The sequence below is a fragment of the Notechis scutatus genome, chromosome 3, assembly GCF_049901735.1.
Source record: "Notechis scutatus isolate UNSWTSFEM ecotype Mainland chromosome 3, rNotScu1.2, whole genome shotgun sequence".
In the NCBI taxonomy this organism is placed as follows: domain Eukaryota; kingdom Metazoa; phylum Chordata; class Lepidosauria; order Squamata; family Elapidae; genus Notechis; species Notechis scutatus.
In genome coordinates this window covers 23378714-23406533 of record NC_142011.1, presented here as the reverse complement: position 1 = coordinate 23406533, position 27820 = coordinate 23378714, and the positions used below count along the sequence as shown (strand labels likewise).

The window sequence follows — 27820 nt, the reverse complement described above, 5'->3', positions numbered from 1 at the left end:
GACTTTTAAAGTAATAGGTCCCATGGGCAGCATGAAAGGTTCTTGGAAGGAATATTTATGCCATGGTTGAAGCGTTATGACAAGGGAAGTTGTTAAAATGCCAGCGAAGGAGAAATGCTCTGGGGCTAAGTTATTCCATGTTCAGAACAAGTATTTATTTATTATAGCCTCCATATATTTGGGCTTCTTCCCAGCTGATGTCAAAGAAGTGTAATTCTGTATATATGCGTGATTTAATACTTGTACTACCTGCTACTTTCTATTGCAAACCATTTTCAAAAATTAGGATTCTATTTAATTAGTTTCCCAGTTGCAATGTATGGCTGTGAAAGTTGGACTATAAGGAACGCTGAGCGCCAGATAATTGAGACCTTTGAGCTATGGTGCTGGAGAAGATTCCTGCGAGTCCCTTGGACTGTAAGGCAATCAAACTGGTCAGTCCTAGAGGAGATCAACGCTGACTGCTCTTTAGAAGGCCAGATCCTGAAGATGAAACTCAAATACTTTGGCCACCTAATGAGAAGGAAGGACTCACTGAAGAAGAACCATATCTGGGAAAGATTGAGGGCAATAGAAGGGGATGACAGAGAATGAAGTGGCTGGATAGGGTCACTAAAACAGTAGGCGTGAGCTTAAATGGACTTTGGGGGGATGGTAGAGGACAGGAAGGCCTGGAGGAATGTTGTCCATGGGGTCGCTATGGGTTGCACAACAACTTCGCGACTAACAACAAATTTAATTGGCATTTAAAAGCTGTACTGTATATCCACAATGAAAAGTTTCCTGAAGAGGAAATACAGAAAACTGGTTCAGAAAGATAAGAGCCAAAATATCCTTTGACCATTTATTTATTTATTACATTTCTATGTTACTTAACTCACTGATACCACCAATTCTTGGCAGCTTACAATATGATAAAAAGTTTTTTTAAAAAAAGGACAACAGAACCATTAAAATAAAAATAATTGAATAGAAAAGTGAATACTAAGATGATGGGAGGCCTGGAGGTGGGATCTGTAGCCAGTCAGCCACCCACAATGTAGAAGGCCTCTATTGGGGCCCCAGGCAAAGCCTGATTAAAAAAGAATGACATATTGCATATAGAAAAGGGGTGCAATTGAGGCCTGCAGGTGGCATAAAGACCTAGGATCCACAGACCCTCCAAGTCCTAGGCCATGCACAAATAGACTTGATGATGGAGAGGAGAGAAATTTTATTATTCCCCAAGTGACTGCTCAGAAGACAAACTGTGTCCAACCCATTGCGACTACGATCTCCACTGTCTCCAACTGGCACATGTTTCTCTCCATTTTCCTTTACTAAATATATAAATAAAAGAATTAGGCTTTTATTTAAACATGGGAAGCAGAGATGGTATTCAGCAGGTCCTGACCAGTTCTGGAGAACCGGTAGCGGAAATTTTAAATAGTTTGGAGAACTGGCAAATACCACCTCTGACTGGCCCCACCTCCATCTATTCTCAGCCACCCGGGTCCCAGCTGATTGGCTGCATCTTCTTTTGTTGCCCTGCACAGGAGAACAGAGCTGGAAAGCAGGTTAGTGGGGTTGGGAGGGACTGGATTTTGCAGTAACCTTCTCCCAGGAGAAGGGAGGGAATTGAGATTTTGCAGTATCCTTCCCCGCCACACCCACCAAGCAATGCCACGCCCACAGAAATGGTACTAAAAAAATTTGAATCCCACCACTGATGGGAAGGTCTTGTAGATGCTAAGGGAGGTGTCTGTGGAACTGCTGGGAACCACGTTGGGGACAGTAAGAAAGGAACCTTCATTTGGTGGTGATGTAAGCAAATTTGTTCAGGTGTTATTAGGTGGCTTCCCTGAGAACATTCTGGGGGGGGAGGGGCTGGCATGGTACGGTCCATGCGGTTGCAAAGAGTCGGACATGACTTAACAACTGAACAACAAAAAGAGGTGGCTGCCCTGATCTCAGTATGCATTGGCCCTTTCTTCTTTCTTCTCAGCCTTGCTGGATCTCAAACAGAAAGGACCCTTCTGTCTTCAAGTCAGGTAAAGGTCATTCAATTTGGCCTTTGTTGATGAGCATGTTGGAAGCTCTCCTTCACATCTCTAGAAAACAAAGTCAAAGAGTTCTTAGTTGTTTTGGTTTTTAGAAGAAGTTGAAGTTCCAGGAATGAGACTGACAGAAATTGTAGGCCATCTGGAGGGCATTGGGCTTGTGAAATATTTTATTTCCATTTTCATCTTCCTTCCGCACCAGACCATAAACTCCCTCATACTGTGAAACCACAGGCATTCTATGTTCCAGATCTTCAGTGTGAAGTTGCAGTAATTTGAAAACAAAACCAAAAACGAATGAGAATTAAAAATCCATATGGTATGGCAACTGTTCCTTATTTGTATAACCTAATGCATTTTGGACAAGCTCAAACAACTGCAGACATTCATGCATCATGCTGAGCATGTGTTTCCAGGTAGGTTTCTCCTGTTCCTGCCAACATGAATTCAGGATATTGCGTGAACATCTTGCCTGGAGCACCCCAACAATTCTGCTGGTGCAGCCAGCAAAGGACAATTAACAATTGCAAATTCCAGCAGCAGTAAAAGTGAGAATAATTGTTCCTTTCTATCAATCCCCAACTGCCAGGATCTTCCAGCCAAATCATTTAACAAAAGACACTGGAGTGAGAACGATTGGGAACTGGGTCAAAAGCAATTCCACCACTATGCAGCGTTCTTAATTAAGACAGAAAAAGACTTCTCAGCAGGGACTGGCACTAAAGTTTCCCATTGCCAGATGATCAGACTAAAGTGTTTGGTGAGGTATCAGCAAATAAGTATCTTTTTTTTTAGGGAATGCCACTACCGAAGCTTGCTTGTAGCTCTTAGTAAACTGGGCTGATCTCCTTTCCTGTAACAAAATAAGATTTTTAATGTATTATTGGACAAAAAACTGGGAGATATGCTCAAATTAAATCACAGCTGCCAGAAAATCTAGCCTTTTGAAAAAGCACCTTTGGGATAACCATGACCTGGAGACTGAGAATCTCCATAGACTGTCTCAGTTTTGTTTTAGGGACATGAAGCTAGCAACATTTCAGTGTCCAATTCTGATGCACTTTTGCAACTGATTAAAAAAAAATGTAAATTTCATCTGCTTAGGCCTGAAAGGTACGAAATTTGGTTTTTAAAAAAATGTTAAATGTGTTAATTGCATTAAATGTTAATTGCAGTGTTAAAGAATCATTGCTGTTTAACTCCAACTGTTACAAAGGTGCTTTTTTCAAAAAGCAACTGGACTTTCTTGGGGGGGTTTTCCCTTTGAAAACTTTTCGCTTCACATCCAAGAAACTTCTTCAGTTCAAACTTCTGGGATGAAAAGTAAGACGTTTTCAAAGAAGAAGAAAAATAACCGAAGAAAGTCCAGTTGTCTTTTGGAAAAAGCATGATTTGGACAACCATGACCTGAATGATTGAGAATATCCATAGACATCCAACTCTTATACTTTTTATACCTATGTAAAAAAATGTACTAATTTGAATTAATATGTGTAACCTATAAGTATATTAAATGTGAACATTGAGGCACCCTCTCCATACATAAGTTATAAAACACTCTGATCACAAACATTTATGTTCTAATAAATATTTTTCTTTAAGCTAAGCAAGACTCATTTTCTATGACATACCTCTCTGACCTTCAAACTAATATGATTGAGCAGGACAATTACAGGAAGGAGGCTATTCAACTGGATTCAATTAAGAAATCTCATCTTGTTCTTTTGGCAAAAGGTCTATGGATAATTCCTTTACCACATGAACTTACCCAAAAGGAAATATTATTGTGTGTTCTAGCTGCTAAGATTTGGGGTTCCCTGAAAGCTATTCATTTTTATTTATTTAAGCCCAAATTCCTGCCTATTTGAAAAGGTCTAAATAAAGAAGTCACCTGAAGAATTGTTTTGTTTTCCTCCTTTCTCTATATATCTGTATGTTGTATTAGTAAAGGTACATAGTTTTGAACTGTGATTCTCTTGAATTCTCAAACACGTTTTGGACAAAGAGTTATCCAACAAGTTTCAGTTACTACTTTATTATATTCCATTTGTCTGCCCATTGAAGGAAGCCTATAAACTTTGAAACAAAAAAGAAAATAAAAAAGTACAATAAACAATAATTTTATTTATTGAGTTGCTTATTATATGTATATGATCATTCATCTCATATACAGGTCTCTGGGCTACTATCAGTTCAAACAAAATAAAACATGAGTAACTTAAAATAGCTGCTGAGAATAATTACAACATCCCACAATTAATACTACCAAGAAATAAAGTATGTCAAATGGTGGATACTAATAATCATAATAATTGAAGCACTCTTTCAAAATTTCAGTCAGCCAATAACACTGAATGAGATGTGTTCAAAATATTCATATTGGCAGCATGGAGAATCCTGACAGCTGCTTCACTCATCAACTTAACCAAAGTCTTTATGACTGATATAAAATGACAGCTGCACAGCTCTGCCTTTCTATATAAGAAAATAATTAAGTGAGCACTAAAATTCTTTTAGAGCACTGTCATAGGGCCTACAAAAGGTTAAAATTAAAATTCAGAGAAAGGTTTTGATTTGTACGGGTGGTGGGAAAAAACAATTTCTAGAATTTTAAACTCAATACATTCTCAATATATTATTAAAATAATTTTTCCTCTTTTTAAATATGGACTGATAGAAGTTTCAGATCAACAACAGAGGTAGCTGATTTACTTAATCAGATATGTCTTTAAAAATATTTGGCTGTTTTAATATTTGCTATATTCAATGATCAGTTGTTCAAACTCCAAGTCTTGTATAGACTATTTATTAGAAAAACTTGAATATGCTTCATTTGAACCAAGAGTAACAACAACAAAAAAACTATAAGGAGATGCCAACAGGTTCCATACAGAAATTAAGACAATGGTGTACAGTCTTGCTGAGAAAATTACACTATGTACTAATTGCATGGTTTTGAAAGAGTATGTAAGAACAAATTATCTGATGGGTAATATGGATAAGTATCTTTCTTCTCTTAACTTCCCTCAGGGCTCAACGTGATACCATTGGAAAGTCAATGAGAAAGTTGTTACCACTTTATCAATTTTTATAAAAACATCTCTTAGTGATTAACATGTCTTGGGGCAGGGTGTCATTAACATGCTGAATTTTCTGCCAGTTAGTTCATGACTGAATAAACCTGCCTTGGCCTGAAGATCACATAATGATTTGTGATATGTCCTCTGAGCATGGCATGGGTAAGGCGAGGTGAAAATGGATGCAATCAAAGCAGACTAGAACAGAGGTGGTATTCAGCAGGTTCTGACCAGTTCTGGAGAACTGGTAGCAGAAATTTTGAGTATTTCAGAAATCTGGCAAATACCACTTCTGACTGGAGATTTTGCAGTATCCTTCCCCTGCCACGCCCACAAAGCCATGCTCACAGAACCAGTAGCAAAAAAAAATTAATCCTGCCACTGGACTAGAAGCAACATTATTTTGGAATACCATCCACTTTTCTCCTAAAATGACCCTGAGTTCCTCTAATATTAAGTTTAATTTCAACTTCATTGGGGCTGATCCACATGACCAGATAACAGATAATCAGAATTGGAAGGGACCTTGTAGGTCATCTAGTTCAACCCCCCGCCCAAGCGGGAGACCCTACACCATTTCTGACAAAGGGCAGTCCAATCTCTTCTTGAAAGTGTCCAGGGATGAAGCTTATATCAGTACAGGAATGGGCCACCAAGCCATAAGGTTGCATCCAGTCCCTTCTCTTTCTGCTAAGCACTGAGAATAGTCAGTGAGAATAGTCTTTTTGACTTGTGTAAGCTCAAACAATGCTCTCTAGTGTACATCATTTCGATGTAGGCAAACACCACTATTCAACTGACTTGCATTGCTCTGGCAAGAAGGGCCCGCCCTTCTCTTCATCAGTTGCCAATCTCCAGGCACATTTTTTTTTTTAGACGTTCACCGCGGTACGGTGAAAAATTAGGCTATTGTGCAGAGAACTGTGGAATAATGGTCCTGTTCTTTGCTGATGAAATACATTCGACTTACCGCCATTTGTTTTAGCAACCTTTCAGAGTTGCAACAGCACTGGAAAAAGTGACATGACCATCCTCGCAATTCCGACTGTCGTAGATGACCCCCATGGTCATCTAAACAAAATTCAGGCAGTTGGCAACCGGCATGTATGTGTGGTGGCTGTAGCTTCCTGGTGTCATGTGATCACCATTTAAAACCTTCCCAGCTGGCTTCAGGCAAGCAAAGTCAATGGGGGAGGCCGGATTTGCTTAACAATCATATGACTCAGTTAACAGTTGAAGTGATTCACTTAACAGGTATGACAAAAAGGTCATAAAATCAGGTGTGATTCACCTAACACTTGCCTTGCTTAGCAACATTAATTCTGGTTGCAATTACGGTCATTAAGTTGAGGGCTACCTGCAGTTTAACACTGGGCCAGGTTTCCCCTCCCCCCCCCCCCAAGTTTCATGAATTCATTGATGAAGCAGTGAAAAAGTGAACAGTGTGGAACAGGGAACCGTGTCCCATTCTGAATTTTTTCTCATTTTCAGGGTCTGTTTTAAGATGCAGTGAATTCTCAGTGAATTCTATGAGGTTCACTTTTAAGCGCATCACAGAAGAATGCAGCCCAAGCATTTATAGGCAGTCCTTAAATTACAATGACATTTAAGATCAGGATTACTATTGCTAAGTGCTGAGGTTGTAAAGCACGAGTCACATGACTGCATTGCTGAATGACAGCAATGTCTTTCAATGGGAAGAGGCAGGAGTTCCAAGTAAGGAATGCAGAGGATAGGAACAGAGGTGGTGCTGACCAGTTCTGGAGAAATTTTGAGTAGTTCGGAGAACCGACAAATCCCACCTCTGGCTCATCCCACCCCCATCTATTCTCTGCCTCCTGAGTCCCAGCTGATCGGCTGGGTCTTCTTTTGTTGTCCTGCACAGAAGAACGGAGCTGGAAAGCAGGTTAGTGGGGTGGGGAGGGAGTAGGGATTTTACAGTCTCCTTCCCCCAGGAGTGGGGAGGGAATGGAGATTTTGCAGTCTCCTTCTCCTGCCACGTCCACCATGCCACGCCCACCAAGCCACACCACACCAACCAAGCTATATACCACGCCCCCCAAGCCACGCCCACAGAACCAGTAGTAAAAAAAATTTGAATACCACCACTGGATAGGAGGATATGGGGGGGGGGGGCTGCCACAGGAGGGCATTAGGTAGTGGGTTTGTGGGAGGGTCTTGAGAGTGTCAATGGAAGCCATGGGACAGTATGGAGCGTAGGTGTGCAGTATGGAGTGTGGGGGTGCTGCTATGGAATATGAAAGTTTGAAAAACAGCAAGGGCAGCTTACTGGAGCAACTTGCGATCTTCCCTGCTGGCTTCTCCATTGACTTTGCTTACAACATTTACCTTTTTAGATCCTATGAACAGATCTCCAAAATTGCATATGCTAAAGAAAAACGCACTGACATATCTTTTATGGCGGCTGTCCTTAAGCTGGTGCCGTCCAGACCCTTTGGATTTCAACCCCACAATTCCCACTTAGCCTCCAGGCTCTGAAAGGTTAATCTGAAGCTACTTTGGGGGCATATTCTGGGATAATGGATCAATCTGTACAATAATTGCTTGTTTGTGAGTCAAGGATCCAATTGGGAACTGTCACTGCTGAGCTAATTGCATAGAACAACAGAGTCTGGCTTTTTTGTGCATTGAGACTAGGAAAAAGGGGTAATTGGGTCAAACAGTTTTAAGATCTAATGGCTTAGTCAATGATGTGGTTGATGGTGTAGCCTGGAGATGGCATCTGCCCAGTTGCTATTAATCCCTTAGGTTGCATCAGGCCTGTCCTTTCCCTCTATGACCATTTCAGGTGGGGCATCACGATTAAGCAGAGTTCTGCCCACAATCAGTGGTGCATTAACCATTAAGCAGACTAAGCACGTTGTCATGCCCCTGGTGGAGACTGACTCTGAGGAAGAGGAGGAACAGCCAACAGGGAGTGGAAGTGTGGGCTCCGGAGGTTGTGGAGGAGGCTGGGGAAGGGCAGACGCCAGCTGAGCAATCAGAGGAGGATCCAGACCCATCCCCTACCCATCCTAGGGCACGCAGGGAGGAGAGGATCAGGGAAAAGTGAGGTCTACTCGGGAGGAGAGGGCCATGATCCTCTTCATAGGGTTGCAGCTGTGAGCTCTGTACAAGAGTTTGGAACTGCGTGTTCACAGACGCTGGAGTCAAATGAGTGCTTTCCTTGGCTGAGGTTTATCTTTGCTGGCGTTCTTCCCATGGACTCTCCCCAGTTATCTTCCTGGAATGTGTGATTAATTATCTTGGTTTGCCTTGGAACTCTCGTCAATGCGTTTTGCTTCCTTATCTACTTTTTGAATTTAAACTGTGACTAATAAAACAGCGAAGCTAAGTTGAAGGCATTCCGAGACCTTGATTCATGCTTTAGTTTTTGTGTTATTTTTGAGATGTTATTTTAGGATACCTGGCCCAAAGGGGGCACCACAAAAACTTTTATGTAGCCTAAGCTTGGCTTCGTTTGTACAGTATGTGCAAAGGAGGAGGGCACCAAGATTTGTCAGTGCTTAGGGCACCAGTGAGCCTTAATCCACCACTGCCCACAATGCAAAGTGTTGGCTACCTCTTATGCAGGCTCCTTCTGCATATGGGGTTATAAGCATTCAGTCCCTTATGCCCTGATCACTTCTTGTTTGGATAACTGCAATGCACTCTACACGGGGCTACCCTTGAAGAATATTCAGAAGCTACAAATGATGCAGAATGAAGCAATGCAGACAGTTCTGGATAACCCTAGAGTGGTACAGTAACACCTCCTTCACCATGTGCCCTCTTCCGCTCCTGTAACTAGTCAATCAGGCTAGTAGGTTGTGTGTGTGCGTATGTATATAAACAGTCAAGCTAACAATCATAATCCAAGGTCCGGAAAACCATCTTTTTTTCCTTGCATGGACACTCATAAAATAAGAGTCAGAGTTGTGGCTGATTTTTTTAACTTGTTTCACACCCACTCACACCATCCACACATGGATGCCCCTGCAAGCTAGTTTGAAACCCTGGATTATTAGCATTTATCAGGGAAACAGTCCCACATGCCATATTCTTCAGCGCACCTTCCCCCCCTCCCCGCCCCCCAGTCACCTGGTGCCCTCTCTTCCCACACCCCGAAGAGTAGTTGGAGCCTCTCCCAGTTGGAAGGGAAACACAGCCTGGCAAAAACTCGGCTTGCATTCCTTAACTTCTCCAGCAAGAAAACGGTAAGAGGGCGCCGTACGCATCAGCCTCGTTACCGAGCATAGGGCGCAGCAACCAGTGCCTGCAATTTTACACGAGCTCGCTTCTCCGCCAACCTCCCGAAATTAGAGGGAAGTTCTTTAATGTGGATCCCCTGGCTGGCAGCGTCCCAAGTCAAAAGAAAATCCCTTGCAAAGTTCGCTGCCTCCCTTGGCAAACATGCCTACAGGTGACTGGAAGGCGTCGACCGACTCGATTCCTTTAGGCGCGCCTGAAGCTGAATTCACAGAAAAGCTTATATAGGCGGGGATCCCTCCCGCCGCCTCGGGCAGGGTTTCGTCGGCAGCGATCGCAGGCTAGTCAAGGAGCTCGAAGTCCAAAGACCAAAGATTCGGCCCTTTTCTTGCGCGGATCCTCAACCGGGTGGGCGCAGCCGGCCCGCTAAGGTTGCGCAGGGAACTGGCTGAGGGGTGTCTGTGTGTGGCTCGGAGAAGCAACTGCCGGCGCCATCCGAACTTTTCGGGGCTGCTGCTTTCAGATTTGTTGGCCGAAACGCGCGGGAAATCCACTTCCACTGTCACTAGGATTAGCATTCTTTCGGCGGATTCCCTCAGCGCGGGGGCAGCAGCAACTTGGAAGGCGCTGCTTTTTTTGGCGGGGCCGGGGCGCCCATTCTTACGTCAGCTGTGCCTCAAGGCGGGTTGCTCGCCGGCAGGAAGGTGGTGCTAGGCGCTGTACGGCAACCCTCTGCCCGATTTATATCTTCTCTCCGGCTTTCCTTTTCCAACCGGCCCGGCCAGCCATGCCGGGGACCTGCGGCTCCCGGAGCCTGGCGGCCGCTCTGCTCTTCTCCGCCCTGCTGGCCTCGGCGGGAGCGTCGGGCGGCTGTGCCGAGCTGGGACGCTGCTGTTCGGGCAGGAGCCTGGAGTGCGCGAGCGCCGGTTGGAGACCCGACGGATCCTACGGGCTCTGCTATTGCGACCAGGCTTGCCTTTCCACCCTGGATTGCTGTAGCGACTACCGGCACTTCTGCCCAGGTGCGTCTCCCCGCGGCCCGGGGTGTGTGGGAGCGGGCGGGCGGGCGGGCGGGCACGGAGCTCGCCAGGTAAAGCGGGCCTGGAGGGCGAAAGGCTGGTCCCCGCCTGCTTCTCCCTACGCTCTTTTTTTCTTCGGAGCTCTTTCGTCTCCGCTTCTCTCGCCCGCGCTACGGTAGCGGCTGCTGCGCCTTGGAGGCTCCACTACTGCGAGTGGCCTGGCAACTATGCGACTTACATACAGATGAGCAGAGTTGGAAGGGACCTTGTAGGTCATCTAGTCCAACCCCCCCGCAGACCTTACCTACACCATTTCTGACAGATGGCAGCCCAGCCTCTTCTTGAAAGATTCCAGGGATGAAGCTCCCACAACTTCTGAAGGCAACTTCTGTTCCATGGCTTGATTGCTCTCACTGTCAGAAAATTTCTAAGTTTGCCCAGCTTGTCACTCCCAGAATCCCTGAGCAGCGGAGAAATCCAGGAACGGATTAATATCTACGTGTAATATCTGAAAGGACAAAGTCAGGGGAGAATGACCTAGGAAAGTGAACTTTTGTGGTTTTTGTTTTGCAATGTTAGATCCTCACAGTCGCCATATAAAAGGAGTAGCTGAGTCAAGATTGGAGCTGACTGGAATAGGCAACAGCTAATGCTTACAGAGATATTGCTCATTTTGTCATCCTGCACCATTGGCCCCTGGGTTAAAAACGGGAGATTTTCAGTTGTGCCTTCCAAGAGTGTTTAATACTCACCATGCCCAGGGAGATGCTACAACGGTCATAAGTGCAAGGACCACTTATTTTTTTCAGTTGCATTGTAACTTTGGACGGTCACTAAACAAAGGGTTGTAAATTGAGGATTAACCAAAAAGCTTCAGGGGCTAATCTAGGCAGTTGTTAGGATCTAACATTTACTGGAAGGCAGTATATAGACCCGGAAGTGGTACGCACACAGAGCCATCTCTGCCGGCCCGCGAACTGTCACCCCCAGCTCAGTTCTACTGTGCATGCGCACACGCCTCCCACCGGCCAGCTGATTTTCGGGGTATCTGCTGCACATGCACAGGGGGGCAGGGTGCGGGAGACGTGTGTGCATGCACATTGGGGTGGGAGCTTACGTGTATGCGCAGGGGGCAGTGGTAGCGCAGGGGGTCATGTGTGAATATGCGGGGGAACAGGAGGAGTGCGGGGGGTTGCACATGCATGTGCAGGGGGGGGTCACACGTGCATTGCATTATGGGTATAGGCGTGTGTGTGCACAAGCGTCTGCAAGCATACACTTTCGGCACACAACGACCAAAAGGTTAGCCATCACTGATATAGACATTCCAGCTTTTACTGGAATTTTACCCCACAGATCTTCGCAGATGATGGCCACGTTAGAATGCATTTAGCTTTAGAGCAATCTTGGCTTAACAGCAAATGGTGACAAGAAAGGTTGTAAAATGGCACAAGTCTTACTTAACAACTGTCTTGATTAGCAGTGGAAATTTTTGGCTCAATTGTGGTCATAAGTCAAGGACTACCTATATATTTCTTTTGCCTGTCTTTATATAGTACAGGTAGTCCTCGACTTACAATAGTTTATTTAGGGACTGTTCAAAGTGTACAACAGCACTGAAGAAAGGGATTTATGACCGATGCAGCATCCCCATGGGCACGTGATTTGCATTGAGACGCTTGACAACTGACTCACATTTTATGACAGTTGTAGTGCTGCTGGCTCATGTGATCCCCTTTTACGACCTTCTTGACAAGCAAAGTCAATGGGGGAAACCAGATTCACTTGACAACCATGTTACTAATTTAACAACTGCAATGATTCATTTAACAACTGTGGCAAGAAAAGTCATAAAACAGGGCAAAACTCAACAAGTTTCTCACTTAGCAACATACATTCTGGGCTCCATTGTGGTCGTAAGTCAAGGACTACCTGTGTTTTATTTTTTCTATTGACATTAAAGTCTCTGGCTTCAAAGTACCATTATTTCTCATATAATAAGGCTGGTCTTATTTTTTTTTGAGCCCCGAAAAAACGGCTAGGCCGTCTTTTCGGGGGTGACTTAATTCCCCCCCTTGCATCTTAGGGCAGGCGGCGACAGCTTGGATGTTGACCTCGGCATTGGTGGGGCACTTTGTATCAGGGTCAACGCAGGCAGCACCATATCCGGGTGTGCAACAAAAGTACTTCCTAACGGCAAGCCCCTCTGCCATTCCCCCCCCCCATTTCTCATGTTTTAATATAGGCCTTAATTTGGGGGGAGGGGCTTAATTTCATTTCATGCCTATAAAACATGCTGGGACTTCCTATTGGGGGAGGCCGTATTGTTGGAGAAACAGGGTATTTGTCTCATTTTCTTGTGCCCTCCAGAAAAGTTTTGCAAGTTCCATTATCCCCAGCCCAGAAGGAAATGCTTAGCCTGAAAATAATTATTGAAGCTGCTCTTTAGGAGAGACTTCCAATCTGGTGCCTTGAAGATATACTGGGAATTCTGGAAGTCATAGGCATGACCTATGTGAATAGTACTACAGTTGGGTAGGCCATGAGAGCTGGAATCTTGGTGCTAGATATAAAATCAAAGAAGCCTCAGGTTAGGCTTAATACAGAATCTGGCTGTGTAATTCTCCTATAACTGCATTCTCCTTCAATTCCTTGCAGGAATTGAAAACTTTATGAAAGCTTTTATGATAACAATGATTTATGTACCAACAGTGTTATAAATGAATTAATTTCCATGGTTCTTCCTCCCCACAAGGGTTGATTTAAGTGCTGTATTGTATCCTCTAATACTGCCATCTTCTGGTGTTCTGTTGGTATAGCACAATTTTTGCAGTAGAATAAGATCAGTGACCTCAATGTTTCTTGTAAAGGTCAGTGGAATGCTTGTTTGCAAAATAGTCTGTGATCTTTACATTTGATTTCTCTCTCTCTCTCTCTCTCTAAAATTCTCTAAGCAAACTCACTTAAATTCCGTGTCATCTTGCTTTGCTAAAGATCAAAGTGAGTTAACCCAGTTTTCCCAATCGTCTCTACTTAGGTTTGCAACTTACAGACTTCTCAGCTAGCACTGCCAAGTGCTTTACTTTGGATTCAGCAGAAAAATTTCAGAAGAAGCTTCCTTTATAAAACACTGAAACTGTATACAGTGCATGCAAGCAGAGCCCTGGTTTATTGTACTTGCAAGTTTTATTGACAGCCATAGTTGGCTGGTTTATCAGAGCCAGTGAAATGGAGTATAAGATGTCAGGGAAGGAACAAGGAGATCGAAGTTCTAGTTTAATCCCCAACCATAGAAGCCAGCTGATGACTTTGGTCCAGTTGCTCCCTCTCTGCTGTAATCAGTATCAGGCTCTGAAACAAGCTAGCTGAAGAACCCTTCTGGCATCATGCACTGATACGCTTTGCTGAATTAGGTGTGCACAAAACAGGCTGATCCTGCAGCTAAGGGAAGTAGTAAGAACAACAACAACCTATCAGCCTCACAAAGTTGCTGTTCCTGGGAAGATAGGAGGCAGGGCTGTGTGCGAAGCCTTAAGTTCTTGCGTGAAAGTGGATAATTTTTTTAAAAAAATAAACCAACCCTGGTTTACAAATCTCAGTGACTGGATTTGTGCCATGCACTAAACTAAGACCACTTTGGGAGGGTTTCGAGAAGCAAATGTAGTCCAACCCCCCTACCCAAGCGGGATGATTGTTGGGGGGATAAATTGGAGGAAGGTGCACTGCTTTGAACTCAGAAAAGAAGAGATATCAATGTAATAAATATGAACATGGACTGCAGGGCTTCATCTTGTAGCTGAGAAATCACATTTATGAATATTCCTCCTGTAAATGAAACAACCTATTCTTTGGTTGGAAAATCGGCAGAACAGAGACATTTAGAAAGTCTTTATAACTTGTGGATGTTTTTATTGCAGTTCAGTCTATCATCCTCAAGACTTGCTTCTAAAATACTATCTAAATAACAGGAAGTCCTTGATCTATGACCATAATTGTGACTAGAATCACTGTGGCAAAGCAAGGCAGTTGTTAAATGAGTTGCACCCAGTTTTATGACCTTTTTTTTTTCATGGTGGTTATACAAACTGCAGTTATTAAGGGAATTGTGCATTTGTTAACCAAATCTGGCTTCCCCCATTGACTTCGTTTGTCAGAAGCTGGCTGGGAAAGTTGCAAATGGCAGTCACATGTCCCAGGACACGGCAACCATTGTAAATATACGCCGGTTTGGCCAAGTGTCCAGATTTTGATCATGTGGGGATGCTGCAATGGTCATAAGGGCAAGGACTGATTGTAAATCATCTTTTTCAGTGCCGTTGCAACTTTCAACCATTGCTAAATGGTTATAACTCGAGGATGACCTATAAACCACAACATGCTCAGATGCTTGTTTAGCAAGAACGATTTGAGATTCTCTTTCTGGGACAGGGGTGTCAAATTCGATTTAATTGACGGCCGCATCAGGGTTGTGTTTGACCCTGGGGGCTGGGTAGGCATGGCCAGGGTGGGTGTGGCCAGCTCAGTGTCACTCGTGTCTGGGGTGCCTGTGGTGGCCCGAGCGCTCTGCTAGCGAAAACAGAGCTTGGGAGGCTGCAACGGCCACCTTCACCCTCTGCCAGTGAAAATGGAGCTCGTGCAGCCTTCCCGACCTCCATTTTCACTGGCAGAGGGTTGCAGGAGGCCATCGCAGTCTCCCAAGCTCCGTTTTTGCTGGCAGAGACACTGCGGGCCAGTCCTTTGCTGTTTCCAGGGTTCGACCCGCAGGCCTTGAGTTTCATACCCCTGTTCTGGGATGTTCACCTGAATGGATCTCCACTTTTAAAAGTAACATCTTCTTCTTTCTGCAGAGGCCTCCTGCCTGGTCTCTGACTGGAGTGAATGGAGTGGGTGTGCAGAACACTGCAAAGCGACCTACCGCCTCCGAAGGAGACACGTGACTCGGGAGCCCAGAAACGGGGGAGAAGCCTGCCCTGCTCTTGAAGAGAAAGCTGGCTGTTTGGAGTATTGGACTCAGCAAGGAACACTGTGCAAGGACGCCATTCGTAAGTGGGGGAAGGCAGTTCAAATCCTCCTTTAAGTAACTTTATGGCCGTTATTTTTATATTGCATAACACTAAAGGTCAGTTTGAGAGATGGATCTGATCCCACTAAGCAAAGAGACTGCTTCAAATAACAGCTGGATGTTACATGGTCCATTTCTGTGAAGGAATAAGGAAGAAGGGATAGGCAGATTTGGGTTCTTATGTAACGTGGACTCAGTCAGTGCTCTAATTTCCCACTCTATAATTGCTTTAGGTGGAACATACCTTCCATAATGTTATTGCAAGACTTTCCCAGGTGCATAAAAAAGCAATATTAAATATAATTTTGCTCTCACTTTAGGATTTAGTTTCCAGCAAAGGGCAACTGCCTTTGAGATTAGCCCTACCAGAATCAGCATTATTATTGTGAAAGGCCTCTATGATCAGGTAGAAAGAACCTCCAAGTAGATGGATGCTTTCCTACCAAGCTTAGGAACAAATCGGGCAGAATCCAGTCAAGAGTTGCTGGGAATAGTGAAGTTGCTGCTCTTAAATAGTGAAGTGCAGTATCTTAAAAGGTTATTCACGCAAGAGTGATCAGACCAAGAATAGGACAAGGACAAAGAAAAAGAATGAAAAGAAAGGAGATACTGGCTGACTATCAGAAATAATTTATTAATGGTAAGAGCTGTTAAGCAGTGGAATCATTTATCTAGAGCAGCCCTGGTTTCTCCCCATTGGAAGTTTTCAAGGAGGTTAAATGATTACCTGCTGAAGATGATTCATTGCATTCTGGTGTGAAGAGAGGGAGGGGTTGGACTAGATGATAAATGGAACATTCTCACTCATACATATTTTTATGACCTGTTCTAGCATTTTAGAAGGTATGCTGAGAAAGCTATGGCTGTTATATCGACACGAATTAATTAGCCAAAATAGGAATGGTATTGTACCCTTATGCATATTTGGTTGTAATCAAAATGAAGCATCATTTCCATCAGCATTTGAACTTCATCTTATTCAGCTTATCACTTCCAGTTCTTTGATGAACGAAAGAACAGGCTGGACTTTAGACTTCTCCATTTTTGTGGAGTCCGTTGGGATCCATTAAATTCTTAAGGGATAAACCAGTTTAACAGATCCACAATTCTTGTGGAGGGAGAAGGTTACTGCCTGTCTGATTTCTCCAGATAATGATTTATGATAATAAAGGATTCAGATCCATACTCGGTTTTGAAGCTTTACAACATCAATAGTATTTTCTGCAAGATATGTTGGGCCAATGGCATATGCTCAGGACAGAGTGCCTCTTCAGATGTTGATGGTTACATGCATCACAACTTTGTCTTTGCAGCTCAAGGCTGTTGGGAATTATAGGTCTGCAACAGCTGGAGGTGCAGAGGTTCCTCATCACAGGCATATGGAAATACTTGTATCAAGGCAGCTAAGAAACCTTGAATTGGTTTCTAAAGCAGTGGTGGTATTCTACCAGTTTGGACAAACTGGTAGTAAAAAATGTTATTGTTCAGATGAACTGGGAGTTAAAAACACAGCTACTGGTTCGGCTGAACCGGTATTTCTTTCTTTCTTCCCCCCCCCTTCCAACGATCAGCTGTTCTAATGATCAGCTGTGCTGGGATCTCCTTGCTGCTTTACCCAGGAGGGAAAAAGGAGTGCGTGGGGTGTGTGTGTGCTGCACTCCATTTTTTGCCTCCTGGGCCTCGGGGAAGCCTCCTGGGAGCAAAAAACGGCCTCCCAGGAGGCTTCCCTGAGGCCCAGGAGGCAAAAAAAAAATATGGAGCATGGGGGAGGGGTGCTGCAAAAAAAAGAGGAAGAGCCACGCCCACCCAGTCACATGGCCATGCCCACCTAGCCATGCCCACAGAACCGGTAGTAAAAAATATTTGCATCCCACCCTGTCCTAAAAGTATCAGTGAATATGGGGATCTCCTAGAAAAACACCCAGAAAATGGATAGGCGGTTGTACCCAGGCCTGGGATTCTACCAGTTTGCACCTATTCACTAGAACCGGTTGTTAACAGTCTAAGCAGTTCAGAGAACTGGTTGTTAGAAGAAATTACTGGCCTAATCCTGTAAGGAAGGTAGGAAGGAAACATTCTGGTGTTGCTTACAGAAAATGCCTCTCTTATTACATTCTTGGCAGGACTAAACTTCCTGTCTCTGGAGTTTTTTTTCCTCCTTTGCTGGTACTTTGCTTGTGTGGAGTGACCATTCAAAGTTACAAAGGCAGTGAAAAAAGTGACTTTTGACCATTTTGCACACTTACGACTGTTGCAGCATCCCCACAGTCATAAGAGGCCAGGCGAGGAGATGCGTGTCTCGATGTGAGTGATATTGAATTGGCCACGCCCAGCCAATAACATGACCACCAAGCTACATCCACCCAGTCACATGACCACCAAGCCACGCCCATCACCTAAGCCACGCCTACAGAACCGGTTGTTAAAAATTTTGAATCCCATCCCTGGTTGTACCTCTATATCAGCAGAATCCATGACATGTAACTCAGGAAGAAGAGCAGATGGATCTTCCACTGAAGAATTTGGTGCAACTAAAAGCAGTGATGTTCCTTAGCTGGTCCAAATAGGCTTCACTTTATGAGAAACAATCAAAATGGTGTTTTTCTAGTCTGTGTTAAAAGGGTTAATTAGTTACAGTGAACTATTTTTTTCCTTAAAAAAACAAAACACGGCTGAGGCCCAAACAAAAATTATTTGGTGATCAATTCAAATGGGTTGTATTTCTTCCTACCGAACTATGGTGGATTATTAAAATAGCTTCCTTCCATGTTAGAATGATAACAAATAGGCCTGTTCCAACAAGAAAGAAACGGTATGATGATTTCCCAATTCTGCAGTTGATGAATAATTATTTGTGATCTGGAATTATGGGAGAAAACGTGTCTTTGGTTTCCCACTTGCAAGCAACAACAAGGCATTAAACTCCATCAGCATCCCAGTCTTCGCTATTTTGCTGATGTAAATGAGTTTGAGGGTTCAGTTTTCACTGACTGTGGTTATTGTGGTTTTTTTCTCCCCTCCCCTTCATGTAATCAGTCCCAGCATTAATAACCACCGGAGGCTATGGGAAAGCAAGGAGAAAACGTGCTGCACTCAGCGGGAGAGAAAGAGTTGGGTAAGTTCTGTATTTCGGCATTAAGAATCTATTGTTTTGCCTCCTTTTAGTTGCATTGTCTTTCATGGTCAACAATAATACTGTAATTAACAATCTCGACACTGAGAGAGACTTTATAGTCTTAAGAGAATGTCCCTAACTCTAATTCTGCGTCCAACAGATCTTGCCTTCTCGGTCCCACTACTTCTACTATAGGTAGTCCTCCATTTACAACCAGTGACCATTCAGAGTTACAATGGATCTTCCCAGGGTTATTTATGACCTAAATTTGAAGTTCCAACAGCCCCCTTGGTCAAGTGACCACAATTTTGGCACTTGGCAACTGGCCCGCATTTATGGCTTTTTGCAACATCCTGCAATTACGTGATTTATTATTTTTTTGCCAGAAACCAGAGTTCAGTTTTTGTTTCTGGCAAAAACCACCCATGGAGGACAATGGATTTGCTTAATGACCACTGCATTCACTTAACAACCCTGGTGGTTCACTTAACCACCACCGCCACAAAAAAGTCATAAAATTGTGCATGTTCACATATAACCTGCTTAATGACCAGTATGGCATAATTTTCAGTCATTATTAAAATTTAAATTAAAGAGCAGTGCGGTGGCCTACAGGTGAAGATGCTCACCTCCTTCTTGGATGGTTGAGAGTTCAATCCTAGGCAGCGGCAGAAATTTCTCTATCACGGTGCAAAAAGTACATATCTGCTGCAAACTCTGGGTAGGCGTCGGGAAGGGCATTAAACATTCAGCTCCATTCAGTTTCCCTGACTCCGCCCTGAAAAAAAGGGAACTATAGGGTTGTAATGAAAAAAAAAAATAACTTAACCCTGCTTACTATATAGTATGTTACTGAAAATGGTTTTAGATCCCTGGCAACTGAAAAGAAGACTTTAAATATAGGACCCACCAAGAAGAATTACTTTATCATCTAATGCATGGCATGGATACAGTAAGCACAGCTGGAAGTAAAGTGGTCCTTAGATTGTGTCATTGCAGGATAAAGATGAATCAGCAGGATTACCTGGCCACATGCAAGTAAACGTTGGGGAAAGTATGCAAAAAATCTCTGTGGTCCATAGTTTTTATATGCACAGTTTTTCTTCAAACATATGACTACACCTGCAGTCTAAAGCAGAAGCAGCTTTGCTCTTTGTGTGAATTTCTGTAGGCTTACTGTATTACTGTATGAATTACTATACACCTAAGATTGCAGCCCATCACCCATTTTTCTTGTACTGAATTTCCATTGAATACTATGAGATTTACTGAAGAAAAGCACAAGAGTCCTGGGGATCAAATTCAAAACTTTTTTAGTCTTTCATTTTTTTTTCTCACAAGGGCAACCAGCTACTACTAGGGCAGGGAGTTTCCCCTGTCACGTTAATCAGTAACTGGAATAGCACAATGTTAAATATGTCCTACTTTCCCGGTAACCACATTAACATGTCCATGCAGTTTTTTTTTGACAACACTACAAATCTGTTCTGCCAATATCTTTTTTGAGGATATTTTTTTTTCCAAATTCTCAGTTGACTTTTCAATCCTACAGTTCCCTGGTTTTATTTCCTCCAAGGGTTAACAACCTAATCTTGCTTAACTTCAGAGCCCAGGTAAGATTAGCTGGGTGAGATGAAGAGGCATTCTGGTTTCCAAATGGCCACTTCTTTGATCTTTTCTATGACAGGTATTGTGTTGAGTTCCAGCTCATGGCCATCACGAAAGGCTGCCTACATGGGAACAGTTCCTACACTCATTGGATGAAATATCTCAATGAAGGGCACACAGTGTGTGTGGAATGTCAACATCCAGCCCTCGATCACAAAAGTCGACACTGCTCTGGGGATGGGAGCGGAGCTAAGAAGTAAGAATCAATTATGTCTTTTACTTAGTGGGAAAATGTGTACTGGATCATTTCAAATTCATTTTACACTGCAAGAACAAAATAATATAAGAGTGAGATTGAAAAGTCCTGGATAACTATTAGAGGGATTGTTATTGCACATGTCCTATGGTTCTGTGCTGGAGCTTCTGAAGATGCTATCACAAAAAAGGTGTTAAATTTGTTATGCTATAATATGGGCTTTTTCATAAATGCAAAAACAAAACCTGTTTAACCTACATTGGGTGACAGATTCCTTGGTCTTGACACCAATAAAGCAATGTATCTGAGTTGATATGAGAGGATATGATGAACAAGCCATGCCATCAGATCTTGCTGCAGTAGCTGGGCCATCAGTTGGGGAGGTCAAAAGGTTGAGTTCAATCAAAGCTTCACTCTTTTTAGATGTGTAAAAAAAAAACAATGGGGTTTTGATTGTGGCCACCATTTTGATTTTGAAAACCTCTCCCCCATTGATACCCAAAATAGTAGCTACTAATAACATGTACTTGTGAATTAGACATGCCTCAAGAAGACAGCAAGGGAGCCAGGAGACATCAAAGGTCAACTGGGGTGGCAGAGTGCAGGGTGATGAGGTTGACCATGGATGAAACTGGGGTGGCTGCAGCTTCCTAGGGCATGTCAAGACACCCCCAGAGCTGCAGGGTTCTGGATAGAGGCAGAGGGGAGATAGGTGAGTGGGGAGAGTTGGACAGACCCTAATCTTACTGAGGCTCAAGCTGGGAGAGACCAAGGCCAGTACTCGCATAGCAACCTGCACTTCTCAGTTAACAATTGGAACAATTAGGATTGCAGTCGCTGCAGTCATGCAACATTTCACTTTAGGACCTCAGCGCTTAGCAACATAAATTACTAGCACTACAGGGGACTCCCTGTTTCCTAGCACACTTTTATTATGAGCTCTCATCTATAGTAGTCCATAATGTACAGCAGTTAACTGCTTAATTCCCTCTGGACTTTCACTGCTAATGAACTTAAGTTGCCTTGTTTCAGGACTTGAAATACATTTTGCTTTATACATGAAATATGTTTATTAGAAGCAATAGATGTGCTTAGTACAAAACTAAAGCCCATCAAATACAATTTATTTATTTGTATTAAACAAGAAGATTAAGCATTTTCTGCACACATGGTTTCAGTATACAGCTGCAAAATTATTTCAATAGAGACCAATAGGAGCAAGTATAACCGTCAGCTGAAGCTATAAAATATAGTAAAAATGCAAATGAAAGTTAAAGCCTGATATAATTATGTTCTGCCCAGAAATAAATATATGAGATAAGGTGAAACTGAAAATGGAGAATTTCAGACTGTTAGGTCTCAAACTTCCATAAATGTACGAATATTGTGTTTCATTTGTTCTGTCTGGAGATGACTTGCAAGGATGAGCAAATCTTGCCTATCACAAAGAGAACTTTTTGTTAAGCTGAGGTTTTGGCCATACCAACTGGGAATTCTCTGAATTGTAGTCTAACACAGGGGTCCCCAACCGCCGGTCCGCGGACCGGTACCGGGCCGCGGAACAAGCCTTACCGGGCCGCTGGTTGCTGGGCGCCGCCATCTTTTTGGTAAAAAAGCAATTTTTCGTCAAAAAGATGGCGGCGCCAGCGCTTGGTGAGCTTTTCCGGGTAGAAAGCCATTTCTACCCGAAAAAGCTCACCAGAAGCGCTAGCGCCGCATTTTTGACGAAAATCACTTCGTGACGTCACGGAAGTGATTTTTCGTCAAAAAAAGATGGCAGCGCCCAGCTGACGCCGGAACCGGGCCGCGGCGCCCAGCTGACGCCGGAACCGGGCCGCGGCGTCGAAAAGGTTGGGGATCCCTGGTCTAACACATCTGAAAAGAACCAGGTTGGGAAAACCTGTTGCATGCATTTTGATAAAACAAATTAAGCAATGAATTAGAAAAATTGAAAATGGGCAAGAATGAAGAGACAACTACACATGTATCTCTGTGTTACTTTTGAAAGCAGAAATTAAAGCAGTTATTTTAATAATGTGTACCAAACAAATTTTGCAAGCATCATTTGTTTCTTATTTGTTTCTTTTGTACAGTATTTCCTCCCTTGTATTTGAAACGTTTATGTAAACCTGCTGATATTTTTTTCATGTGTACAGATTAGAACTTTGTGCCAACTCTTTCTTTACAAACTAAAGTGTGATTCATACAGTTTCTTTTCCCTTGGACTGTTTATTGAGGACATGTTTTCACAATGGACTCTCCATCTTGATGCCAGGCTGAGGCAGGATGTGTGGCATGAAAGTAGTGTTTTACCTGGAAGAAGACCTCCTCTTATGCAGACAGTCTAGATTGCATGGAGAAGGGGTGGGTGTCAAAGAACTGCTGGCTTTCAATTGGCCGACTGCAGGACTACCCTCTCCCACCTTGCTGAGCCACTTGTCCCATGGCTGTGGTGATGGTTGTTTTCCTTCTCCTTTATCTTTTCCTTTCTTTGGTGATTAATGTTGTGGAAGATCAAATGGGGGTATCTCACAAGTTCACGATTCTCACCAGTAAGCTCAGGACAGCCTTAACATACAGCCACCATTCCAGAGGTGGTATTCAGCAGGTTCTGACCAGTTCTGGAGAACCGGTAGTGGAAATTTTGAGTAGTTCAGAGAACCGGCAAATACCACCTCTGACTGGAGAAGTTTTACAGTATCCTTCCCCTGCCACGCTCACCAAGCCACACCCACAGAACTGGTAGTAAAAAAAATTGAATCCCACCACATTCCCTTCCACAATGCTAACCATAACCTCCCTTGCCTTCACTATCCCATTTTTTCCCCCTGGCTGTCTTGCCCACCACTAAGCACTTGGACCAACTACGGATCCTTCATATGTTTTTCTGTAGATTCCTGCTTATATATGCAGCTCCATACCTGGAGATCTTACATAGTAGAATGGAGGAGGGAAGGAGGGGGAAAGAAAGGCCAAACGTTGGTTGTAATCATTGGGCCCTATAAGTAGTAGCTGCCTTTAGAAAGGTACGTGCTGGAATTTTTAGAACAAACCTTGGAACAATTCAGCTTCTGTCTCCTCTTCTGTTCTTGTCCTTTTATAGTTTGCGATACTTTATGGCAGCAACACTACTGGCCTAAATGTTGATGTTAAAACAATTTTTGATCATTTAAGAGTTCATTTGAGAAGCAGTTTTTCTAAATTAAACATTATCTATTTTTAATTAAGGTGAAATTCTCCCACCCTGGTCAATTTCTAATTATCTGAACAACTTTGAAAGAGAAACCTTAGATTTCCGAATTACTTCATTCCATTTAATGGCTTAATGTTCTTTGTTATTTGTACTTTTGTTTGCAGCTGGAATCTCTGAAGAGTGTGGACTAATATCTCTTAGTCTAGGTATCTTCCAGGTGTGTGAATTTCAATTCCCAGAATTCTCAGTAATGGCTGTACAGGTTGGGAATTCTAGGAATTGGAGATCACCAATATCTGGAATGTGCAATGATTGGGGAAGATTGGAATATCCCCTTTCTTCTCATTCTTCCTTGAATCCAAAGCCTTTATACCAGGCATATGCTATTTTTTTTCATACTGAAGGTCATGGGCCTCTGACTACCCTATTGGGGATTATGTTTCAGATAAGTCAGGAGAAAAAAATTAAATGTGATTAATTAAGTTAGACTGAATGCATTAATAAATATTCAGTGAACTTGAGGACAGTTTTTGGAGTGTCTAAGGGCCACACAATTTTTTGAGTCACCCAGATGCAGACAAAGAGGCACAGAATATGCCTGCCTCAATTATTCCCATGAGTTTTATTTCTTTTTTCTATGAGACGAACAAATATTCAAGGTTCATTAATTTTTTGCTGTTTGGATACGTTCCTCTTCTTTTGCTCCCTAAAAACAAACGAACAAGAAAGTGTAATACTGTTGAACTACTACAGTTTCACCTCCAGGGAAATAGTTTCTCAGTTCTGAAGCTGGCTTCATGGCTTCAGGATGTCAACTAGCTTAATTCGCATGCGAGTTATGACTGCAATGTTTTGTTGAATCAGCAGAGCCATGTCTGGAATGCCTCCCGAGGTTTCATTTGGTGCAACTGGAGACATCTGTCAATATTCCTGTCCTTCTTGTTTCTTCCTGAAATAGACTTAGAGACATTGATCAAATCTACTAGGGGATATGGTGACATGAAGATCTCTCTGCCATGATCATTTGAGAAGATAGAACAGTTGAGAAGATAGAATGGAGGGTGAGAGGAGAACACGCTCTGAAGATCATTCATCTATTCAAAGAATTCTGTGAAAGGATAGAATGGCTGTGAGATTTCCTCTTCCTTTTTAATGGCAAACTTAGGTGATGAATGGGAATAGGACCGGAGCCAAAAAAACAGTTTGGAGAAACCCATGGTTTACAGAAATAAATACCCCTTCAGCATCGCACAGATACTTCACATTTTTAGCGCCTTGGACAAATTAACTCTTAAGTTCATTTTGTGCCTGATCAATTTATTCAGTACATATGGGCTTAAGAAATTGATTCTAAAAACTGCAATCAATTTGTATACCATAGATCTTTGGGTACTTAAAACAGGCAGCCTTTAAGTGAAGGAGTAAAATTTAGGATGGTTTCTTTTTAATGAAATGCTACTGGAAGGTTCAGGACTGATTAAGCAGTACTGAGATTTGCAAAAAGCATGTGTTAGAAAAGCCAGTGTCTCTTGCTTGCAAAGATTAGCTGTTCCTTAGGATTTGCAGGAAGATATGAGAGTTATGGAATGCAGGTTTGCAACATATGTTCATGTGCATACATCTGGGGAAAGAAGGAAGGAAGGAAATGCTTGTCTAGGAATAACCTGCCACCATCGCTGTCCAGATTTGCGACAGATTAATTGCCAGTCTGCACATACTACCTTGATAAAGTAGGGTCAGAGAAAAATTAGTTTTGCATCCAAGATTTCTCCATCATATATTTCTGCAATTGGATCGTAAAACCTTCTATGTTACTAGGAATATAAAGGATCTGATTCAGAATCCTTAACTTGCGAAAAGCCAGACATGTACACCAGTGTTCACTCATCCTTTAAGATGGGTGGACTTCAACTCCCAGAATTCCCCCACTAGCTATGCTGGTGGGGGAATTCTGGGAGTTGAAGTCCACTCATCTTAAAGTTGCCAAGGTTGACAAACATCAAGACGACTAAATGTCTATGGAGATTCTCAGTCATCCAAGTCACAGTTGTCTCAAAGGTGCTTTTTTTCAAGAGGCAACTGGACTTTCTGGTTTTTCTTTGAAGACGTTTCACTTCTCATCCAAGAAACTTCTTCAGCTCTGAAGAGAAATGCTTGGATGAGAAGCAAAACGTCTACCAAGAAAAACCAGAAAGTCCAGTTGCCTCTTGAAAAAAAAAATCACCTTTGGTATCAAGCCTACTAATTTCTGCTCTTGTTGGCAGTTGCTGTCTGGTATTCATAGCCCTCTTATCCTTCTGTCCTTGGAGAAATGAAAATACCACTTCATGGCATGCTTTGTTTTGTTTTACAGGAACCAGCTACTGCACTGGCAAGCTGTGGGGAATCCGAGATGTAGAGGAACCTGGAAGAGGGTTCGTCAGAGGGATACTTGCACTTGTCCTTCAGTTCACAGCTTTTTGTTCATCTGACTTTTCATATAATGCCACTGACGTTGATTTTATCACTACTGTAGTCTTCATTTACAGAAATTCAGGGAATAAGATGCAACCTGCTGCATGGACTTTTCAACATTCTTCCAATGTCCAAAGACCTACCTCTCACTCCCAATATTTTATGTTTCCAAGTATATTGAATAGCAGCATTTAAAGAGGAACCACTGTAAGAGAGAGCCAGGATTGTAAGGTTTTGATCTGAAGGTAGACTCTGATGAATGCAGATGGATAACCTTGCCTCACTGCTCAATTTGGATCATCCTCAAGGTGCACAAAGCAGTTGCCTCTGAAAATTAAAATATTTCAAGTTGAGCTAGTCTTCACATATTGCTCACCAAGTTCTCTTTCTGAGTTTATCACTTCTTCCATTTCAACAAAGCTTATCTGCCTAAGACAGCTGCAGTGAACCTGGAGGCAGTCAAAGAAGAGCAAACATGATCTAATCTTTCTGCTCTATGTCCATCCTCAGACTTTTATAATCTCCTAAATCTTGTATCAAAGCCTGAGCTTAAGGAATTTGGGTAACATTTCTTGAAATTAGTACAGGATGGTTTATGTTATGTGCAGAGATAAAGCACTCTGTGATACCTATCACAGGATTCAGCTTCCCAAGAATCTCCTTCCCTTATGTTTCAAAAGTTTTTAGATTTTATGACTGCTGCCAAGCTATGCTTGGAACTTTTAATGCCTGCTGTAATCACGGAAGCTGTAGATTGTTGGAAATGATTTCCAGGCATGTAACTTTTGGTTTCATGGCAGTCCCCTCTTTTATATTTAAATTGCAATAGCTGAATATACTGTATACTGTAGTTCCAATATCCATATTTTCATACAATTTGCACCAGCAATAGATTTCAGGGTTTGTACTTTTATACAGAATTTCATAATTCTTCTGCATGTACTCAACTAAACTGACAATCTGAGCTAACCCTGTATATTTTAAAGTCATCTGCTTCATTTTTGTGAAACTGGAAAATATGCTGGTTAGTTTTTCATTCCTTAAGGTCTCCTTCCTTAAGTTTCTGCACAAAACAAAAAGCCAAAGAAATATTGGTAATTGGACAGTAATGATTGATGTGACCCCTAGAAGGTTAATGGCAGCTTTAGGGAGGCAATTTATATTGGGAAAATTGCATACAAGAATGACTAACCTGTAGATGCACTTCTTCACAGTTTCTTCCAGTGGGAAGCCCAATCGTGGATATTGTTGTTTAATGGATCCTTGTGTTTTGAATCTCTATGCTTCCTTGTGTCTTCCTTTGATTTTGATGAATAAGAAAATAAGGCATCTTTTGATTTGTCTGATCAAGGTAGAATTCAGATGTCTCTGTAGACTAGCTTGGCTTTTCACTCATTGACATGTGGGGATGCTCTGGGGTAGGGATGAGGCAATTAGCTGCAAATAAGTTGGACAACATGTTGAGATCTTTTTGGTTCTTTGTAAGAGGGACTTAAGTTCCTCTTATAGCAATAGCACTTAGACATATATACTGCTTTACAGTGCTTTACAGCCCTCTCTAAGTGGTTTACAAAGTCAGCATATTGCCCCCAACAATTTGGATCCTCATTTTACCCATCTCAGACGGAAGGATGGAAGGCTGAGTCAACCTTGAACCTGGTGAGATTTGAACTGCCAAATTGCAGGCAACCGGCAGGCAGCAGAAGTAACCTGCAATACTGCACTCTTACCACTGGGTCATCATGGCATTATGAAAATAAGCTCCTTGGTGTCATCACCCATGGCTGC

General features: G+C 42.7%; 1 protein-coding gene and 1 long non-coding RNA gene across 2 annotated transcripts; one reads left to right on the top strand and one right to left on the bottom strand.

Moving 5' to 3' along the window:
- Window positions 1–830: 830 nt before the first annotated feature.
- On the bottom strand, window positions 831–10818 carry LOC148131104 (uncharacterized). Its single transcript, XR_015748448.1, has 2 exons — window positions 10649–10818; window positions 831–2892 (listed from the first exon to the last, which is right to left on the bottom strand). It is a non-coding gene; the product is annotated as an uncharacterized LOC148131104 (long non-coding RNA).
- LOC113410498 (somatomedin-B and thrombospondin type-1 domain-containing protein-like) lies at window positions 9591–27307 on the top strand. Its single transcript, XM_026665093.2, has 5 exons — window positions 9591–10347; window positions 15192–15386; window positions 18443–18521; window positions 20209–20385; window positions 25932–27307. The coding sequence occupies exons 1-5, from the start codon at window positions 10113–10115 to the stop codon at window positions 26047–26049; spliced, it is 804 nt and encodes a 267-aa protein (XP_026520878.1). The 5' UTR covers window positions 9591–10112; the 3' UTR covers window positions 26050–27307.
- Window positions 27308–27820: the final 513 nt, after the last annotated feature.